This window comes from Pipistrellus hanaki, assembly GCF_964339955.1.
Source record: "Pipistrellus hanaki genome assembly, chromosome: 1".
NCBI classification, from domain to species: Eukaryota; Metazoa; Chordata; class Mammalia; order Chiroptera; family Vespertilionidae; genus Pipistrellus; species Pipistrellus hanaki.
Genome location: NC_140503.1, coordinates 43488718 through 43508328, shown reverse-complemented (window position 1 = coordinate 43508328; position 19611 = coordinate 43488718). Strand labels below are relative to the sequence as shown.

The window sequence follows — 19611 nt, the reverse complement described above, 5'->3', positions numbered from 1 at the left end:
TGCACATCTTACAGTGCCCACAGGTTGAGAACCGCTAGCAGGGTCACCCAAGACTATCGGAAAACACAGATATTTACATTATGATTCATAACAGTAGCAAAAATACAGTTATGAAGTAGCAATGAAAATAGTTTTATGGTTGGGGGTCACCACAACGTGAGGAACTGTTTTAAAGAGCCGCGGCATTGGGAAGGTTGACCTCTGCTCTAGGGAGAGCAGTAGCTGCCTCCCCCACAGTTCATTTTCTCGGAGCGCCACCCTGTGGTTGCTGTGCCAGCCGCTGAGTGCCTGGTTATCTGTCCGTTTCCCTTACAGAACACCAGGTGCCGGGATAAAGTCAGCTTCACGGGCCGGACCGGCTCACCCAAGGAGGTGCTGGAGGTGCCATTAGTACATCAGTTAAATGGTGTTGATCATCCTGTTTGCCGTGTCCCCGCCACGACCGAAGGCAGACCCTTGGCTATCTCGCCTCCACCAGGTCCCGGACTCCCCCACCCTCCCTTTTCCTCAGGAGCTGGAGAGCTGGTGCTTAGCAAAAATATTTATTCTCGTGGCCACATTTGTGACTGTTGTGGCCTCTGTGGAGATGAAGGCATGGGGAGCACCCAGGGGAACATGGCCTCAGCCCAGAGAAGTCACTGCTCTGTTCCCCAGCCCCTGGTCAGCTGCCGGAGGAGTGCCAGCCCCACCCAGGGAGGGACCCCCCAGCACTGGGTAAGGTCTGAAGACAGCACAGCAGCCATTCCCTCTCACCGTCGTCACCACCATCGCCAGAACCTGCATCGCCCCAGTGGTTTGAGCCCTGGGAACTGACAGCACGTGGAGAAATTAGAATCTCAGGAAAGAAATTGGGGGCTGTTTTCTCTGTAATTGTGAAAACAAGGTCTTCAAACATGAAGGCTTCCCCCCTCTCACATGAGCACATATGAATGCTCAGAGCCCAGCCTGGAAGGGATGACCATGGTACTTGCCCGCGTGGCCTTGGGCTGCTGGTCAGGCGGAGGGCTGGGGGTGCCCACACCAGCACCGGGCTCCCCGGGGTACTGGCAGTAAGCTGGAGCTGGAGCACGAATGGAGTCTGTGAAATAGAACTGCATCCCCACTGAGTCCTGCTGCTTCTTAGCCCTCAACACCTGGCCCTTTCTCTCTTCCCTCCTGACCCCTGTGCCCGGGGGGATTCTCACCTGATCCCTCCTCTTCTTTTCCACTGCTTGGCTCTTACAACTCAGGCAGGTAAAATAGTATTCCCAGGCCTGGGGAGCTTCGGAGTCTGCCAGGGGTCCTCGGGGCAAGACCCAGGGGGCGGTTCTTAGGAGATGTCCTGTCCATTCAGCCATCATTTAGGGTCACAAATACATACAGCCAGGTTCCTCTGTATACAAGCATATGGTTTTATGTAGCTCAGTCTATCACCCCATGTGTGCCAATATGAGCCGTGTCTTTGTAGCACACGTTTTTGTTTTAGGAGACACTGACCATGGGAGGTTATGTGCTCCTTAGACCTGGGGTAACACATTCAAGCCATTCCTCCTGAGCCACTAAGTGTACTCGGCGGGAGCTGTGCTTTGAGGCAGCAGACATTTCTGTGCTCTCAGTCCAGGCTCTGTGCTCTGTGTTCTGGGAAGGGACAATGCTCTGGTAGCTTTATTGGAGTCACTTCTTCCCCGTGGTGTGGGAAGCTTCAGCTCTTCCTTTGCTTTTGAGGTATCATCCCTTTGTTCTCCTCCTCTCCTATCTGTCCTTGACCTGGATTGAGAGAAAGTAAAGGCTGACAGACACCAGCCTGGGCTACACAGGGGTATTAGCGACCAGAGTGCCAAAAGTGACCATTTAAAAGCAGATACTTGGCTCTGCCAGCGTGGGTCATGGAGGTGGAGGGCAGTTAGCACATTGTCAGCAAAGGCTGCTTTCCAAGGTCCCAGAGCCCTACTCTGCATCCAGAGGCTCAGGGTCATTTGCCTAAGAGGAGCCCCTCTGACCTCCAGGCCTTTCCTCTAGGTTTCACGTTCTCGTTTTTATTCCAGTTGGGTTCTGAGCCCGACCAAACGTCTCACCATCTTAGGCCTCTTAGCAGGCCCCCGGAAGCCTCCCTCTCTCCCATCATTCCCTCTGCCTCCTGCTGCCCCAGCGGGCAGTGCTCTCAACAGTGACACCCCGCCTAACCTGAGTCACCACTGAAGAGGGTGACTGAATTTCAGCCTGATTATGCCCTCCCACACTCCTGTGGGGTGAAGCCAAGGGCCTGTCTCTGTTCCTGTTTGTTTTTAAATATTTGCTGTGTGTTTTGTAACTGTGGCACTGGCTCACAGCGTGATCTGTACATATTGTAAAGAGACCGTTTCATTTTTTTTCCCATTGGGCAGGCATGGTCTGCATTCCTGCCCTTTCCACTTCATTCTGTAACACAGAGAAGAAGAAATTCCATATTAGCAGGGCAGCCTTGGGTTCTACAGAAGGGAACAGCTTTTTCTTGTTTTCTTTTCCCCTATTAAACTTTTGGCTCTTGGATCCTTATATCCAAGTCTCGCTTGAAGAGTGGAAGCTGAGCTCCCAGAAGAGCAGGGAAAAACCAGGAATGGCAGAATGGCACCGCCTTTCCCTAATCCCTAATCCTCCTGCTCTCAGATCCTTGCCAGGTCCAGTCTTCCTCCCCTGGAGTAGCACAAAGCCGCAGCAGCAGTGAGGAAACGGGTCCTTGATGAGCGCTGACCCTTGATGACCTCCAGCCTCTCTACATGGGGAGGAGGAACACAGGTGAGGGTGCCTGGGCACCCATGACCTGGTCAGAGGGACAAGACACGAAGCAGGGACTCCCATTCCCCACCCACTCCGTAAGCATAGGCTGGAAAAGGTTGGTGCTAAGGGCCCAGACCACCAGACCAAGGCTCTCTTGGTGCCACCCCTGCCCTGGTCTCTACTGGACATCTCATCAGGTTCCCCACAGAGAAGCTAGAGGGAAAGACAGCCAAGCTTGGAGAGCTGCTGCTCAAGATTCACATCCTCCTCTTCCTCATTCAGCCTTTTCCCCGTTAGTACATGTATATGTACATGTATGCAATTTCCTTCTCTTATCTCATCCTCTCCGCACATCTCAAGGTCAGAGGACCACAAGCAGAAGGGGTAAGAGGGCACCCCATGAAATGAAGTGGTGATTCCTAAATCTCTTCTCTCCAGGCTCCAGGTGGGTGTGGGAAGACTTGGCCTCAGGAGTGGGAGGATAAGACCGCAGGAGGGCTGAGTTATTTTATACAGGCTTTGAGGTCACCCGTGTCACTAATTATCCATATACCCTATCACCATCCCACTGTCTACTCTGATGCCCCAAGACTCCACTGGGCAGCTAGCTGGCCCCACAATTCTGGGCCTTTATTATTTGTTTTATTACTTGGGCATCCCAGGAAGTTTTCTGATGATCCTCTGCCATGGGCACGTCCTGGGACTGAGCCCCTCCCAAACCCATCCCAGCCCCTCCTGCCCCAGCCCACCCGCTTGCCTTGGTGCTCAGCCCCCATTGGGAGCAGGTTGGGGCGAGCTGGAGGCCCGGGCTGGAGGGGCAGTGTTGCTGTTCATAGCTTTTGTTCCATTGGCGTTGCTCTGTTGGATTTAATTTCAGTCTTCCTGATTCTTCCCCTATGTAAAGTGTACATTACCAAGTTCCTTGTTTTTTTATATATATATATAAATATATATATATACAAACTGTACTCTTTTTGCCTTTGTACATTCAGGCAAGAAGAGAAAAATAAATCTTTTTAAGAGACAATCACAAATCTGTGAGGGCTGCTGGTTATTTCTCCTGGAGTTTGCTGCTGAGCTGCCTCCTCCCCACCTGTCCATTCTCTCAGCTTTCCTTATCTTCCTGGTCCTGCTCCATGTGCATCCTCAGCTCCACCTCCCCTGGCTGATGGCAAGTTGTTGAATCCGATGTCCAGACTACCCACCCCGCAATCCTTCCTGCCCAGCAGCGTTTTCAGGCTCGGCCACTGCCTCGCCCAGAAGCTTTTAACCTGTGCCCTGGCCTCTCCTGTCTTCCTTCCCCTTCGATCCCATTCACCCAAGTGGCTTTGGACTCCTGGGTACTCTGGGGCGTCCCAGAAACCCTGGTTTTGGATACCTGTGAAACTATGCAGCGGGGAGCTCTTTGCCTAAAGTTTTGCACTATTTCAACCTGCCTGAGAGTTAGAACAGATGGTTTTACAGGAAGAGTGGGAAATGCCTTAAAACCCCCGATTCCAGCCTCCAAGGTGCTCTAATCCAGATACCAGAGAATCGTTCCCTACTGGTGGATTCCTGTGGCTGCCCACCCCTTCAGAACAAGCCCTAAATGTTTATGGGTCAAGAGCATTTGATCAGAATTTCAAAGGGTGGTACATTCTGAAACAACCCAACCAAATCATTGTTCCACCTCTTGAACTTTCTCCTTCCCGTGATTTTCTCCTCCCCTCCCTGTTTTTTCCCCTTTCTTGCTGCTTCCTTTTCTTAATTGGGTTTGGAATTGAAGTATATTTTTAAATTATTTGTTGTATTTATTGAATAAAGTTTTTAATGTCCCTGTTCTTAAATTTAGACTAGTTTGCCTTTCACATGATCTTCCCTTCCCCACTCCATCATCCCCCAAAACAGTCTACCTTCTAAGTTGCTTTTTTAATTGGACTGCAGATTTGGGGGACTTACCATGTTTCTTTCCTCTTAGTGGTCTTATCTTTTTGAAAAGGAATTATGAACTGTCTGGGTTTCTGATTTTATCCGATTCTGGCTGTATTTAAGAGGATCCACCAGTAGATGGCAGCAACATCTGATGTGTTTCCTGTCCACTCTGCTAGCTTTGGGGATAATCAAGGGCCAAGTCTTGCCTTGGTTTTTCACCAGTCTTGTAGATCCCTTGGGTTTGACTTTAACATCTGAAATCGGAACTGCCTACACGAACTTGGCCATTGTTAGCATTCACGGAGTCGGCTCTAAATCTCGTTCGTTTCAGTCACTGCCTTTATGCTGCTTCTAGGGGGTATCTGCTCAGTGGAGACATCTTCAGGTCGTTATTTCAATTGAATGTCTCCAGGCTGACCTTCCTCTAATAACTGTGGAGGGGTACGGTGCTAAGCTCACTTCTTTTAATGAATGCCAGGCAGGGTCCAAGGTTAATGACTTGGCCCAGTGTGAAAACAAGTTTCACAAAGAACAATATTAAAATGGGCCAACGACTCCAAGAAAGTAAGGACAGCCACAGTTCAGCAGCAGAAGGTCCAAAGCTCTAGGAGGTAGAACAGGCCCACACTTCACCTGAGGAAACAGAAGAGGAAAGAAATGGTAATAAGCCCTTGACAAATTAAGAGGTCATATGTGAAGTGGCCCTTTCAATGCCAGTGAGAGCTGCTTCATCATCAGACTGGTGGTATGCCTCCATCAGGAGAACGGCAGCCATGCCTCAGGGCGCTGGGCTCCAAAGGGAGAGAACTATCTTCCTAAGGAAGGCGTGTGCCGCTTCCTTCAGACACCCCCAGGGATGGGACCGTCAGCTCGGTGCTGAAGCCAGAGGCTGGTTTCAGGACCCGGCCTTCCATACCAAAGACCACCTACGAAGAACTTGACTCTTGGGCGTATGGCTTCTATTCTGGATGAAGCTGCTGTGCACACCTGACTCTCTAAGGGCTTCTGGCATTATGTCCCAGACTCCTAGCAACCCCACATCTTATGGCTCCAGAGACCGCGGCTGGTTCATCTGCCCTGGCGCACTGCAGCTTTTTACCTGAGAAGCATGCATCACCCCCCTACGAGGTCAGGCTCTAGACTCGAAAGACAGCAGTGGTGGGAAGCTGGTCCTGGTGCAGGAATAGAGAACAGACCAGCCACAACTTTAAATCAGTTTATTGACATTGTAACACAACACACTTGCCTCCCTGACATCCCCAAGCCCCTCACCCAGACTAGATCTCTCCCCCTTCCTCTCCCCTTAGAGCAAGCTGTACCTTGAAAACAGAAAAGGGCAGGCCACCTCTACAACCCATCTCACCCCCAGGCCCTGTGGAGCAGGGTCTCAGGCACTATTCACAACCTGTGGGGTGGAGGGGGGATACAGTTAGCACTACACTCAGCCAAGCAGAGGCATCCAGTCCTTAGGAACAGATCCCCCCTCGATCCCAGGCCCTGAGTCGCTATTCCTCTTCCTCTCTGCTCTTTGTGACCCTAGGAAGGAGACGTGGTGGGGCCTAGGCCATGCAGCCAGCAGCAATAGCTCCTGGCCGTGATCTGAGGATTGAGTTTGGCTAGTCTTTCATAGGGCCCAGGCACCCCAGAGAAAGCCCTGATGGTGGGAGTGAACTTGAATGCCCCTATTCAAAATGCACTGATAACATTTAACAGATTAAGCCAGTTGAACCAAATGCCAGAATAACACGAAGCTGTAAAGAAAGAGGGGGTCAGACCGTTTTCTCCAGGCCGGACACAAATGCACACAGAGAAGCCCAGGTGGAGCGACAAAAAACAACTCGAGGACACTGCTGCGCACGGGGCTGCAAAGCCTATACTCGGGAGCCCCTGGGTGACAGGAAGCAAGGAAAGAAAACACACACGTCTTAAAAACCAAAGAGAAAGCCCAATAGCTGGGGAGCCTGAGCTTGATATTCTCATCAAGTGCTACCCACCAACCCTCTAGGTCTGGCCCCAGACCCAGATAGCCCCTCCCCCTCTAGGCAGTGTCCTCCCCCTAGGCTAGATAGAGCACATCACGCAGCGCAGTTCAAAAAGCTTCTAATGCCAGTTCATAAACATCTTCATTTACTATTGGTGATTACATGTGAATAATATGTTTATACTGCTCTTTATGGAAAACAATTTCAACGAGTCAACTCCAAGAACACAATAGGCAACCCTCACTCTGAGCCCCTCAACGTCCTTCCCTGGACAGCGAGAGGCCCCCTCCTCTGTCCCAGGGCTGCCTAACTCTCCCTCTTCCCCCACTGTGGCTCTTGGGCAAAGCATCCTCGGACCATTAGTGCTCATTGGGCAAGTTCTGGTCCAGGGGGTAAACCATGAACATCACATCTGGCCGAGAAGGTACACAGGGATGGCCTGGACGTACAATCTCAAAGCCCAAGAAACTGAAGGTCTTCAGGAGTGGAGCTGCAAAGACAAGAGTGTAGAAAGGATTTTAATTAGAAACACAAGGGTAGGGTCAAATGAAGGAAAAACCCAAAACAGAGATGGAATGAAAAAGCACTAGTCCTTGACTAAAAGACCTTTGGGCACTACCCCCCATGACTGCCCAGGCTTGTGTGGCAAACTCAAGGGCCGCACCTCACTGTAAAAGAACCCCCTTTCCCCTCCCTAAACCCCGTCTTCTGGGAAGTGGGTCGCAGGCTGCTTTAACTCCTCACCTCTGTCTTCCCGGCCCTTCCTGAAGCACACAAAGACGTAGTTCACTTTCATCTTCTCTTCCGCAAACTCTAGCAGTGCTAATAATCTGCAAGGAGGAAAGAAAAGTCAGGCCCACTACCGCCTCTAGACTTCCCACCTACCTACTCACAAAAAAGGCTTTTTTGAGGCTTACAGCCACAGTATAGAGAAACTTCAGGGAGTTTCTATTTAAAGACCCCAGGAGCTCTGAATTCAGAAGAAAAAAATAAAATAAGCTACAATCTTTAAGAAAAATGTTTTTGGAGCCCTAGCTGGTTTGGCTCAGTAGTTAAAAGTGTCAGCTCTTGAACTGAAGAGCCCTGGGTTCAATTCTCATCAAGTGCACGAACCTTAGTTGCAGGCTCAATCCCTAGCCCCAACTGAGGCATGTTGCAGGAGGCAACCAATCAATGTTTCTCTCACATTAGTGTTTATCTTTCCCCTTCCACTCTCACTAAAGCTCAATGGAAAAAAATATCCTAAGGTAAGGATTAATTAAAAAAAAAAAAATGTTACTGGATTATCTCTTCTAGAATAGGGGTTCTTCCTCTGACCAACTTTAACTAACACAGTTCACAAGACATATGGGGCCTCGGAAGAGAACACAGTTTTTCAGGGGCTTCCAAAGCTGCCCAGTTTGATAATGACCACCTGCCACTGAGAGGACTCTTGAGCCCTAACACTGCCAAACGGAGTTCCTCAAGAGGTTGGAGCCGCTCAAGAGAACTCTGTCCTCGGGACTGTTTCCCACACACACGACTTGCTTGGGGGCCTCGCACATACAGTGAAATCCCATCGGATCCCTGAGCTTCCCGGCCTTTTGAACGGCACCACTGTATGGTGGCTCAAGAAGGATTTAATGTCTGCTGGGAAGAGTGAACCATGGGGTGATTAATGACGGATTTGGTTAATGTGATGATGATCTGCTTTAATTATAAGCCAGAGCAGGCCTGTTTTACATGTAAAAATAACCTGCTTCAAAATGGCATCTGCCCGGGTGGCCTAGAGCTAGGGAAGAAGGCAGCCTCCCTCCTGGTGGGTTCTCCCCAGTAAGCGTGTCCCTTTCTCTGGAATGGGACCTCTTTCCCCAGTTGCTCCTTCCCTTCCCCAGCCCCTGCTCCTTACCCTTCTTTGCTCCCATCAGCTAATACTCCATCTGGGATTTCTATAAACAGGCTCTGGCTGGACAGGACTGCATCCCAGGAAGAGACCTTCACCTCGGTGACCTCATACTGGAAGTGGATGATGTGAGGTTTTCCATCGTTCACAGGGAGGTCCTGGGTCACAGTGAGCTTCTCGTCCTGGGAAGAGATTAGTCCAGGGACCTTGTTACTACTGTTTCTGGCCACATCATAGGCTCCCCTATGGGTGGTGCTGAGAGGCCCCTGTAGTCAATCTCAGGGTAGCATGGGATTGAGAGCACCATGAAAATATAGAGCTAAACAGAGCCATGCTAGCTAAATAGAACCATCACTCATTAGGCACTAAAGCTAGTTGATGTTCGCTAAAAGCCAACACGATGGGAAGGGAAATATTTACCAAGTGCCCACCAGGTGCTAAATACTGTGCCTTGTGCTTTCCCATTTGTCAATGACCACAATAAGCACTTGAAGTAGGCATATAATATCCCCATTTTAAATGTGAGCTACTAGGGGCCCAGAACAATTAAGCAACTGACCCGAGGCTCCACAGCTAGTAATGGCACAGTTAACCGGGTCTCCCTAAATCAAAACCCATGCATGCCCCCCAGCACCACACTTTTTTCCTTCCTCTGAAAGAGGAACATTAGAAACAAATACGTGTGAGGGGTGACTGGGACCCAAACTAACCAAAGCCTGCTTCCAGGTAGACTGCGGGGTCCATGTTGTGTCTTGTCCACAATCTCAGGAGACCAACACCCAGCTGCCCTGCTACCCTACCCTTCAATGCCAGTCTTAGGTGAAGCTAAACCAACTTTAGGCCTCAATCACAGGAGAGCAAAAGCCAGCAAAGGGCTGGCTGCCCCGGCCCAGACCATTCCCAGGCAGATTCTCAGGGTTCTCTAAAGCCCCTGGGCTGTGCCATATGCTACCAGGGTGAGAGGTGACTGCGATGCAAGGTGCCCTCTCCTTACCATAAACCTCCACACTGCCCTCCCCGTCCCCCAACCTTCCCAAGCAGGCTGGTAAGGGACAAGTCAGAATGCCAAATAAAGAAGACAATGGGAAAACTGCTCCTTGGTGTTTCTCAAGAGAAACAGGAAGGAGTAGCACCTGAAAGAGCTCTCACATCCTTCCCGCTCCAGACCCTGAACTGGCACGGAAGTGCTGACCGCCAAGAAGATGGCAGGGTGTTCGCTCCCAAAAAGCCACATAGCAGCCACAGTTCAGAGTCCTTCCCATTCCCAGCCTGGCCTGAGTCAGATTAAGGGAAGTGATTGCTGTCCTTAAGCAGCAGCCCAATGGAGTCTGAGAAGTCCCTGCTCCAAGCCTCCCGCCCCAAGGTCCTCCTTACCTTATATATTAGAGCTGAGAGAGAAGGATCCCTGCCGCCCCCTCGCCCACCGGGGATCTTCGACAGTGGGTGAGGGGCATCAGGAGCACCACAGAGGCCCTGGAACAATGTGCCTGCAGCACTGGAGCTGGGGACAGTTACTCAAAGGCAAAATACTACTGCAAGAGATGGAGAATGGGACAGAGTGAGCACCAACACGTGAAGATTTAACTCAACATCCCATCCCAACCCCTGCCCTGGCTCTCCCTAAGCAACTGCTCTAAGGCTACACCACTGGGCTAGTCCTTACAGCTTCAGCTTTCAGAACTACGTCTGCTCTTAAAGGGCAAGGAACCCACCGTCCTGCAGAGGCACAGGGAGTCCAGCTGGACATGTGACCGGAAGAGCGCCCGTCACACACCAAACGGATCTCAGAGGTGCTGCAGACCTTGGGAGGAACCAGATCCTGGCCTGCTCGGCTCAGCCCTATACCTCCAGCAGCACCTTTCCTTACCCAGCATGGTCTCAGCAACCCACGTGGCCAAATCACAAAGCCTACACTTTGCTTTAGGTTGGAGAGCGTGTGGGCCCCAGGAGTCATGTGGCTGGGTACCGCACACTAAGGAACTCCCAAGGCCACTTTTCCAATGATGGCCTCCTCCCTGATCTAAACAAAGTAGCTGGACAGAAATAACTTACCCAAATCCATCTAGGGTTGAGAACTAAATTACATCCAGGGATTTGGCTCCCAGAGAGGAGGTGCACCATAGTACAGGGTATTAGGTATATTGGGTATTATGGCATTTTGGTATGCCATCAAATGCTGGGCTTCTTGCCTTTCGTTGCTAGAATCTGACCCGGCATGGGAGTTTGCACAGTCAAATGGATACTCAAGTGTGTACATACTGGGGGGTGGGAGGCTGCTGGGAAGAGGTGCACATGCTGGAAGCCAATAATCACCTGGAGGTATGTGCCCTTACTGGCCACCATGATTTTCAGGTGGACCCAACAGAGCTCCAAATTTGCTCTACTGCCTTCTTTGAATCCAATTTAATGACTCCTTAGGCTGACACTAGCTCAGTCCACAGGCCAAGGGCAAGTGAAACAATGCAAGCGGTAAGCTGTCTGTGCATGTACACCATGATTCAGCCCGCTCACCTGACTGTGCACCTCTTCCCAACTGGGTGTTTAATGATGTCACGTTGGTAGTTTGAATCAACTATAAGGAAGTATTTACATCCCGGAAATCAACAAATGCTATAAATCAAGGCTTTCTTCCCCTCTGAAAACCAGCGGTGAAATAACGAGGCACCATTCTTCCTTCTGTCCTTTGCATGCCAGACTGGGGGTTTTCACTTCAGCTCAGAGTGACAAAGCTGAACTCACACTTAACCTGACAACGATACAATAACCAAAGGACCAGCCCCGAGACCCTCACTACTCAGGGACCTGTGTAAGCATTTTAGCTGAGACGGGACGTTCAAACTCATCACTACTCTAGCATGGCTCCTCCGTTCTCAAGGATTTCAACAGGGGGCCTGAGATTATAGCTGGAAGTTTCGTTGGGAGATGACATTCCAGGTAGTGTCATTGGGCCCAGAAAAACATCAACACCTGCGGTGATAACCACATGCACCACCTCCTGCCTCATCCGGAAAGTCTCAAGGCATCCTCATCTCCCAGCACTCTTGGCCTCACTGAGAGAGACTAAGAAAGGGGCATGACTGAGGACTATGCTACTGTTTTCAAGGGTGGGATTTATTTTCTTCTTGGGACAAGTTGTTGTTTTAATTCCCCTTCCAGTGGGTTAAGGGACAGAACAGAGTTGGGAAAAACAAGACAGGGAGAGGATTTCCCCCAAGCAAAGGCACACACACAGCCACATGCTATTGTTTCCTTCTCATTCCCTAGGGACCACTTCAGGCCTCTGGAAAAAGCTGGCTTGCTTGTATTGGTCAGTGGAGCTACTAAGTACTCCTATGGGGGAGACAGATGAGATGTGGTCTCATATACCAGAACTGTGTGGGTTCATCGAACAACCAGTTCCCGCCAAAACCAGTTTGGCTCAGTGGATAGAGTGTCTGCCTGCGGACTGAAAGGTCCCGGGTTCAATTCCGGTCAAGGACATGTACCTTGGTTGCAGGCACATCCCCAGTAGGGGGTGTGCAAGAGGCAGCTGATTGATGATTCCCTCTCATCGCTGTTTCTAACTATCCCTCTCTCTTCCTCTCTGTAAAAAATCAATAAAATATATTTTAAAAAACAACAACAACCAGATCTCCAAGGAAGGACCTTGCAATTTTAGAATTCTGGTACTAGATCACTTAACTTCAACACTCCTAGTTTCAGAGAAATTATTCCTCAATGGTTTTAGATGGGAGAGCTACATTCAACTCCTGACTTGCATTCCAACCACCATCTTGATTCTGAGGTAATTTTTACTTGAAAATGGCAGAGACAATGGAGCTAACCCACTGAAAAGTCCAGAATAAGGTGGGTTTTCCTTTTTATAGATTCAGAATCCCCTCTGTCTTCCTAGAATGAATCCCTAGGGCCTGCCCTGTGTCTACCACTAATGTATGAGCTCATTATGTCTGGTATCCTGGTTTCAATCCTCTTCAAATAAATGCAAGAAGTCTATTCCATGGTAATCATTTACTCCCCCAATCACACACAAGGATCCTGGGAACTCTTTCCTCCTCCTCCACAAAATCCATAGAGAAACCAAGTGTAAGTGTGTATGTGAGGAGGAGTGGAAGGGTATTTCAGGCCCCCACGTGGGTATCCAGTTCCAGTTCCAGAAGAGAAACAGCTGGGAGCTGGGCTGAGCTTACATAGATCACAATAATTATCTTCATCGTATATCATAATAGATCTGTTTTTAGTTACTTGCTACAAATGGCAAATAGGTTTTTTATAGATCTTCATTTCTGATGTGAGAAGTTAAAGAAATAAAGAGGCATAAAATTACCAGCAATAGCCTTCTCTTCTTGTACTGACTTTACTGTTCAAAAGGTAATGTGGCAAAATATGCCACCAACCTCAATAGAAAAAGTGGATCTTGAGGAACTTAACCACAAGAGAAAGTGGCTTCTAAACACAAGTCTTCCTGTCACAAGATCCAAACCGGCCAGATTTCATATTCAGTTCCGTCATGTTTCTACTGGTTCCAATGCCCAGCTTTCCACTCCTTCCTCACATCCTGCTCACTCACTGGGGGGCAGGACTGGTTTGATCTCTGTCACCAAAAGGATGATTAACACACTCAGTCTAGAGGCTGAAAAGATCAGGCTGATTAAGGAGAATCAAACAACTTAGACAGAGCCCAAACATCCGCGAGGCTGGCCCTGCTTCTGGAGGAGAGCACACCATGCGGGAAATGAGGCGTCAGTATCCCAGTCAATTCGGAAGGGAGATGGGAGATTAGAGCTGATCTGTTGGTGCCTTTTCTTCTGTCAGTTATTGGACAGGACCTTGGAAACACTCCTTGTGATACACATGAATCTACCAACATACCCCATCCTGCTGCCTCTAATTGAAAGCAGTCTGAGACTGTTGTCTGAAATATGCTTAGCAGTTTATAATTCCATACACTGGCTATAGACAAGCAGTGTATGGATATATATTCCTGGGGAATGCTGCTGGTAAATCACATTTTTATCATTCAAATCCTATTTTTAAATCTCTAGGGTGTTTATTATTTAAAGAAGGTAATCTTAAATTTCTTGATAAAATAAAGGATCTCCTATCAAAATCACTTCTAGTTGACTATGTCATTTTTTTTGTTTTGTTGTTGTTGTTTTTTTAATTGATTTTTAGAGAGGGAAAGAGAGAGAGAGAAACATTGATGTGAGAGAGATACATCAATTGGTTGCCTCCCGCACGTGCCCCGACCAGGGATTGAACCCACAACCTAGGTATATGCCTTGATCAGAAATCAAACCCATTTGGTGCTCCAACTAAATGAGCCATACCAGCCAGGGTGACTATGTCAGTTTTTATTTTTATAATTACTGTGCTCAAAGCAAGGTACAGCTTGCTACATAAAGATTTAATGTAAAAGTAATTCTGTGGCTAACTTCTATTCAGCTAAATCTAACAAATACTTGAATTGATATTCTCCTTCATATACTTTTGACCATGTTTTACTTGAATTAGTGGCTTGAGCTTGTTCAAGTCTGCACCCTTTCTTTTTTTTAAAAAAATATATTTTATTGATTTTTTACAGAGAGGAAGGGAGAGAGAGAGCGAGCTAGAAACATCGATGAGAAACATCGACCAGCTGCCTCTTGCACACCCCTAACGGGGATGTGCCCACAACCAATGTACATGCCCTTGACCGGAATCGAACCTGGGACCTTTCAGTCCGCAGACCTACACTCTACCACTGAGCCAAACCGGCTTCGGCAAGTCTGCACCCTTTCTCTCTGGTTCCTATTACAGGTCAGAGGGTCAGATGGCCTTGGTATTACTACCTTGTGGTATCAAATGAAAAGACATAAAAACACATTCCCAAACATTCTGCATTCATTCATCCTTTCTCCTCTTCTGACCCATTCCTGACTCTGGCTTCTGAGAGCACTGCCGGGTCCTGACTCCCTCAGACAAGCTGCTCTGACCCCGAGGCGTGGGAGGGCTCCGATAACTAGTTCCTACACAAAGAGGGGCCAAACCTGGGCCGCCGGCACTTAGCTAAAACGAAATATGAAGAGCGGTGGGAGGTGACGGCCACCTCGTCTAGTGTGTGTGTGGAGGCTGATTTCCAGCTGCCATCCCCTTTCCATATGAGAAAGGGGCCCTGGGCCGATGCCAGGCAAAGGTCATTTCAGTAGGGCTGTTCTGTGTGCCAAAGGGAGTCTCCTTGCTAAGCATGATTTTAAAGAAAATGACATCACCCTCTGAATCACAGACTGAAATCAATATTGGGTTTTGGTTGATTCCACAAGAAACAACACAGTGGCAGCTAGAATTTCTGTGCCTCTGAGGTTTGCTTATTACACAGATGATAATGTTACATCTTCTGCCAAAGGTGGGCCCAATTACCTATGCTACCAGAGCCTGGTGGAGAGCTAGGTAATCGTGCTTTAAAATAAGACCTTAAATTTACATTTAAGTACCTCAATCTACTTTGTACAGTCAAGTAACCACCCAGTTCCAGCTCTTCCAAGGACTGAATCACTTCATTGTTTATATAGTACCAAAGGCCTAGGAAATTTTCTTAAGGCTTATCTTAAAGCATTTTATGCTGCTGCTAACAGGAAATTGTTTTGTTCACTTCAAGTAACAAAATTCTTGCTCACCTACTTGGCCATATAACTATGGCCTCATAGCCTTCCAATCCATGGAATCAACATGCATACATACTGTGTCAAAAAGGGATGGATTACTCCTCTCCTGCAGAAATGCACATATGTAACATCATCCCTCTATCCCAATCCTCAGTCCCCTTTTTTATATTTCTCAGCAGCTCTGAGGCTAAATTTGGATTTCTTGGCAGAGTGAGGAATGATTATTATTAGTTCGCAATGCTTTCTGAAGCATACCTCCAATTTGGGGGGATTCCTGACTATACTACGAGTCTCTCTTTCTCCCCCTCTCTGGGGTGAACTTGAAGGCACACAACACAAAAACGTGCTCTCCCTACCACCCCACATCCAGCAAGCCATAGTAGCAATAAATAGGAGTAACTAAACCGAACTCTCTGGGGGGAGGAAGGAATTCCATCACCAGGGAACTGTGCAGTAAGGCAGCTGACGGGCTCTTGTGCCCTGTCCCCCCAAGAAAAACCACCTGCAGAGAGAACCAAATGCTTCTCCGCAAAGCCCATCAGACACAGACTGGTTATGTGGATGTGGAGTCAGGGAAGGCTCTCACATACTGGACTGTCACAGGTACAAAGCAAGACTAGACAGAGCCCATCTTCCCCGCCCCCACAAATCCAGGAAGAGAAAGGCCTCGAAGCTTGATTTCCTTGGATTGAAACCTCGTGTTCAAACACTGTAATAAAAGTGCGTGTACTTGTGTCTTCTTCCTTCCCCCACCACCAGGGCTTCTGACGTTCTGGAGGTGCTAATCAGAACAAAACTGGAAAGGAAGAGCCTTGTTTTCAAAACACACTGCAGGCTCCTCTGCAACTGTTTCTTCCAGGAAACCAAGCCTCCACCTCTTGAGTATTTCACTGGAGCCAAGGAAGCTGGAAAACCCATCCCCCTCACACTCCTTCCCCCCCACCTACCCAATGGGAACTAAACTCTAGCTGGCTCCCCCCTCTGCGGATACAAAACACCAAGAACACTGGAGGGGAAGAACATCCGGCTCTTATCAGAATCCCCAGTTAGGCTTACCAGGATTCCTTTTAGAACAGAGTCAGAGGCAGGCCGGGGGGCTGGGAAACACGCTATGGAAACAGGATTGCCATAACTCAAAGAAACCAGACACCCTCACACAACACCCCACCCCCAGGCCACAGTGGAGGCGCCAGATCCAGGCCTTGCTCCTGCCCAGGCCCTGGCAGGCCGACTGGCTCCTCCCTCCACCTGCCTGTCATACAGCCAAGCCCCTCAGATTACCAGCAACTGAGCAAGGGCCCTGGAGAAAAGCAAGCCTGTTTTACCACTTAGGGAGCTGCAAGGAATCTCTAAGTTAAGCAAACGCAACCCCCTCTTTTTACATGTAAGCACACTAGCTAAGCCAGAACTAAAACTCGGGTCTCTCAACCTCACCGTCGGTTATGAGGACTCCAAAGAATGCCTGCTGAGACCACACCACCTTCCAAATCCCACAGCCCAGACAAAAACATAAAGGCTGGCGAAGAACGTTTCCTGTAGTTCCTCTGCCTCCCTCCACCTCCGAGCTTCCTTCTGCCCCCTCATACCTGCTGTCTGTCCTCAGAACACACAGCCCTCTCTATCACAAATAACACCTTTTGCATCCAGCACAATCCGAATATACATCCACGTCCACCTCCTCAGCTCCAGGAGGGGCTGGGTTAGAGACATGGAATAAAAGACAGGACTGCAAAGGGAGATGGACACGGAGAGTTTTGGAAAAGGAAAATGTACCAGCACAATGGGGCTGGAGGTGGAGGGCTTGGGAGGTGGGGTAATGGGTCAAATTGGACCATAAAAAAATAATAATAAAAAAATTCTTTCTGCATGGAGGGAATAGAAGTGTGAGGGCTAGGTAGAGTTTGAGAACGAAAATGGCTATTGGTTAAGAACTGAGTAACAAGAGGCAGGAGAATTTAAAAGGCTGAGGCAGGTATCTTGGGTATTTTCAGACAGTACCTGGGAAAGACTAAGGAAATCCCTGAAATCAAGGCCCTTTGCAGTTAAGAAAGGGATGACCCCCACAAAAGGAATATGATGGGAAGGGTCTTTGAGGTGGGGCCCAGGTGATTGATTTTTCAAAAGTGCAGCCCTAGTTAGGGAACACTGAGATACAAGGAAAGCTTAAGGCCCGGCTGGACTATCTAAGGATGGTACTGCCAAAGGAGTGGGAAATGGCAAGTTCGAGGCCATTTTAATGAGAAAGAAAGCCCAAGTTTGAGAAAAACCTTGACTGGTAATTAGAGCCCTATGTGAAGAAAAGCAATAAGGAAGGCTATGTTTGTTAGAGGAACTATAAAGTCTAGTTTTAAACAAACCAAGGCACAATTTAAGGAGGATTTGCAGAGAATGGATCTGCTTGCAAAACAATGAGGCCCAAGTGAGGGGCAGGGGCGGTAAGACCAAATCTGGGGACAAAGAGGCTGGTATGGGTTTCAGACTCAATTTGGAGCTGGCAGCACACATCTAGGGGGAAAAGAAGGAAGACAATTAGACCCAAATTGTAAATGGAAGCCATCCTGATGTATAAGAAGCAACTGGTGTTAAAATGGTGGGGCCTGGCCGGTTTGGCTTAGTGGATAGAGCCTTAGCCTGGGGACGGAAGGGGCCAGAGATCCATTCTGGCCATGGGGGGACATGCCTGGGTTGTAGGCTTGATCCCCAGTAGGGGGTGTACAGGAGCTGCCTGTCTCTCCCTCTCCCTACCTCTCTGAAATCAATGAAAAAAATATCTTTTTTTTTTTAATTGTGGGGAATCAGGAATTATGGAACAGTTTGAGGCAGAAACACAAAGTATGTTTGAGGAAGAGATGGCAGATAAGAGCTGCCTCGGAGAGAAAGAGTAGAGAAGAAAATTGAAGGATGAATTCTGCCCATTTAAGCAGGAGGAAGCATAAATGATCCAAGTTTAGAAAACCATTGGTGCTCTTTCAAAAGGAGGCACAGCCTTTCTCTCCAACTAACAGGGGAAGGCAGGATCGGGTTTGAGGGAGGAAACTTGCAAAGGCCCAGTGTCCAGGGTGCCGAGGCTCAGGAGGTGGGGAAAGAGGGCAGGCCTTCCATCAAAGCGAGGGTGGGTTGAGTTCTGTGATCTATCGCTTTAAAGATGGGGTTCGGTTAAGAAGGGAGGAGTAAAAGTAAAGATGAGTTCCAGATGACAGTGTGTGAAGGGCAGGAGTGTTTAGAAGAGCATATGGGGGAATCCTATTAGAGGAACAGGATGGAAGAGAGGGGTCAAGTCCCAAGTGTTGGATAAATAAATGGAATGAGGTTGGGAAACAGGAAAAATGGGTCCTAACCAGGAAAGGGGTGTTGAGGGAGGGAGGAAGGAAGGGAAAAGATGAAGCTGGATGAGGGACTAAGGGGAGAGCTGGCCATCATTGTAAAGACTATTAGGCCGGAGGGGGGGGGGGTAGGGATGTGACGATGGGTCCAGCAGGGACCTGAAGGATGCAGCCTGACCTGCGGAGTGGGAGGGGGGACAGGGTAAGACAGAGGTCTTGGCGGAGAAGAGATTCAAAGGATAGGGTTAAGTAACTTAGGGGGGGGGGGGAGGAAGATGTGGAGAAGATGGGAAACAATTTGGAGACTCTGGGTGAGGGGAAAACCCACTTTGGGGAGTGGGGTACCGTCCAACGGAGCTGACGGAAAATGGGGGCTCGACTGGAAGACTGAGTCCGGGGTTGTTGGGGCTTTTCAGGGGAGAAGGCCCGGATGGGGGAGGGGGGATGGGCAAGGCTGGCGGGGGCGGGCGGGGGAGCTGAGACGGAAGGAGGCCCCGCTGCGAGAGTGGGGCTCGGCCTGGGGTGGCTGAGGGGAAAGGTCCAGTGCGGGGCGGCCGGGGCCCCCGGGGGGCGGGTGGAGGAGGCCGCCGGGCGGAGGAGGGAGGATGGGGGCGGGGAGCCTGGGCCGGGCCGTTACCTGTCCTGGGTGTTTATCATCCTCGGCGGCTCTGCTCAGGGTGGGAGGAGGCGGCGCGGGGGGTGGGTGGGTGGATGAGCGGGCGGGTGTGGGGTTGCGCGCGCGGGGCCGGTCTCTGCGGGTTAAGTCCCTGTCAGGCCGCGGGCTCGCAGCCCTGCTCCAGCCTCGGCGAGCGCCTGCCTCCAACTGACCCTCCCCGGCCGCCGCCGACGCCGACGCCCCGCCCCCGAGCGCCTCATCTGCATAGCCCCGCCCAGAGCCGCGCGGTGTCCTGGGAAACTGGGGCCCACAACAAAGGGCCAAGCACCGCCCCGCCTCGCTTCCGCGCAGGCGCACCAGGGGGCGGGGAGCGGGAGGTGGGGGTCCGGGTGAGAAAGGTTGGGGGGTGGCTGTGGCTGCTTTGCCGGGAAGATACCTTGTGTTTCAAGTAGAGTTTTTTGTTTTGTTTTGTTTTTTTAATATATTTTATTGGTTTTTTTACAGAGAGGAAAGGAGAGGG

At 49.6% G+C, this 19611-nt stretch overlaps 2 protein-coding genes across 4 annotated transcripts in view; one reads left to right on the top strand and one right to left on the bottom strand.

Annotated features, from left to right (window-relative positions):
- The window catches only part of ZNF609 (zinc finger protein 609), a 214459-nt gene that overhangs the window by 182334 nt on the left and 12514 nt on the right, over positions 1-19611 (top strand). For 2 of the 3 annotated variants that reach the window (XM_084886556.1, XM_084886554.1), the window contains exon 10: positions 316-3770. The exons of the other annotated variant lie outside the window; for it this stretch is intronic. The gene's annotated coding sequence lies outside the window, so the exon portion shown is untranslated. Of the gene's footprint in view, positions 1-315; positions 3771-19611 lie in introns of those variants that run through there. 3 annotated transcript variants of the gene reach the window in all.
- OAZ2 (ornithine decarboxylase antizyme 2) lies at positions 2474-19326 on the bottom strand. Its single transcript, XM_084888275.1, is given in 6 exon segments — positions 2474-7119; positions 7374-7459; positions 8518-8693; positions 9886-9966; positions 9968-10043; positions 19113-19326. Coding segments are annotated over 6 exon segments (570 nt in total). The 5' UTR covers positions 19133-19326; the 3' UTR covers positions 2474-6988.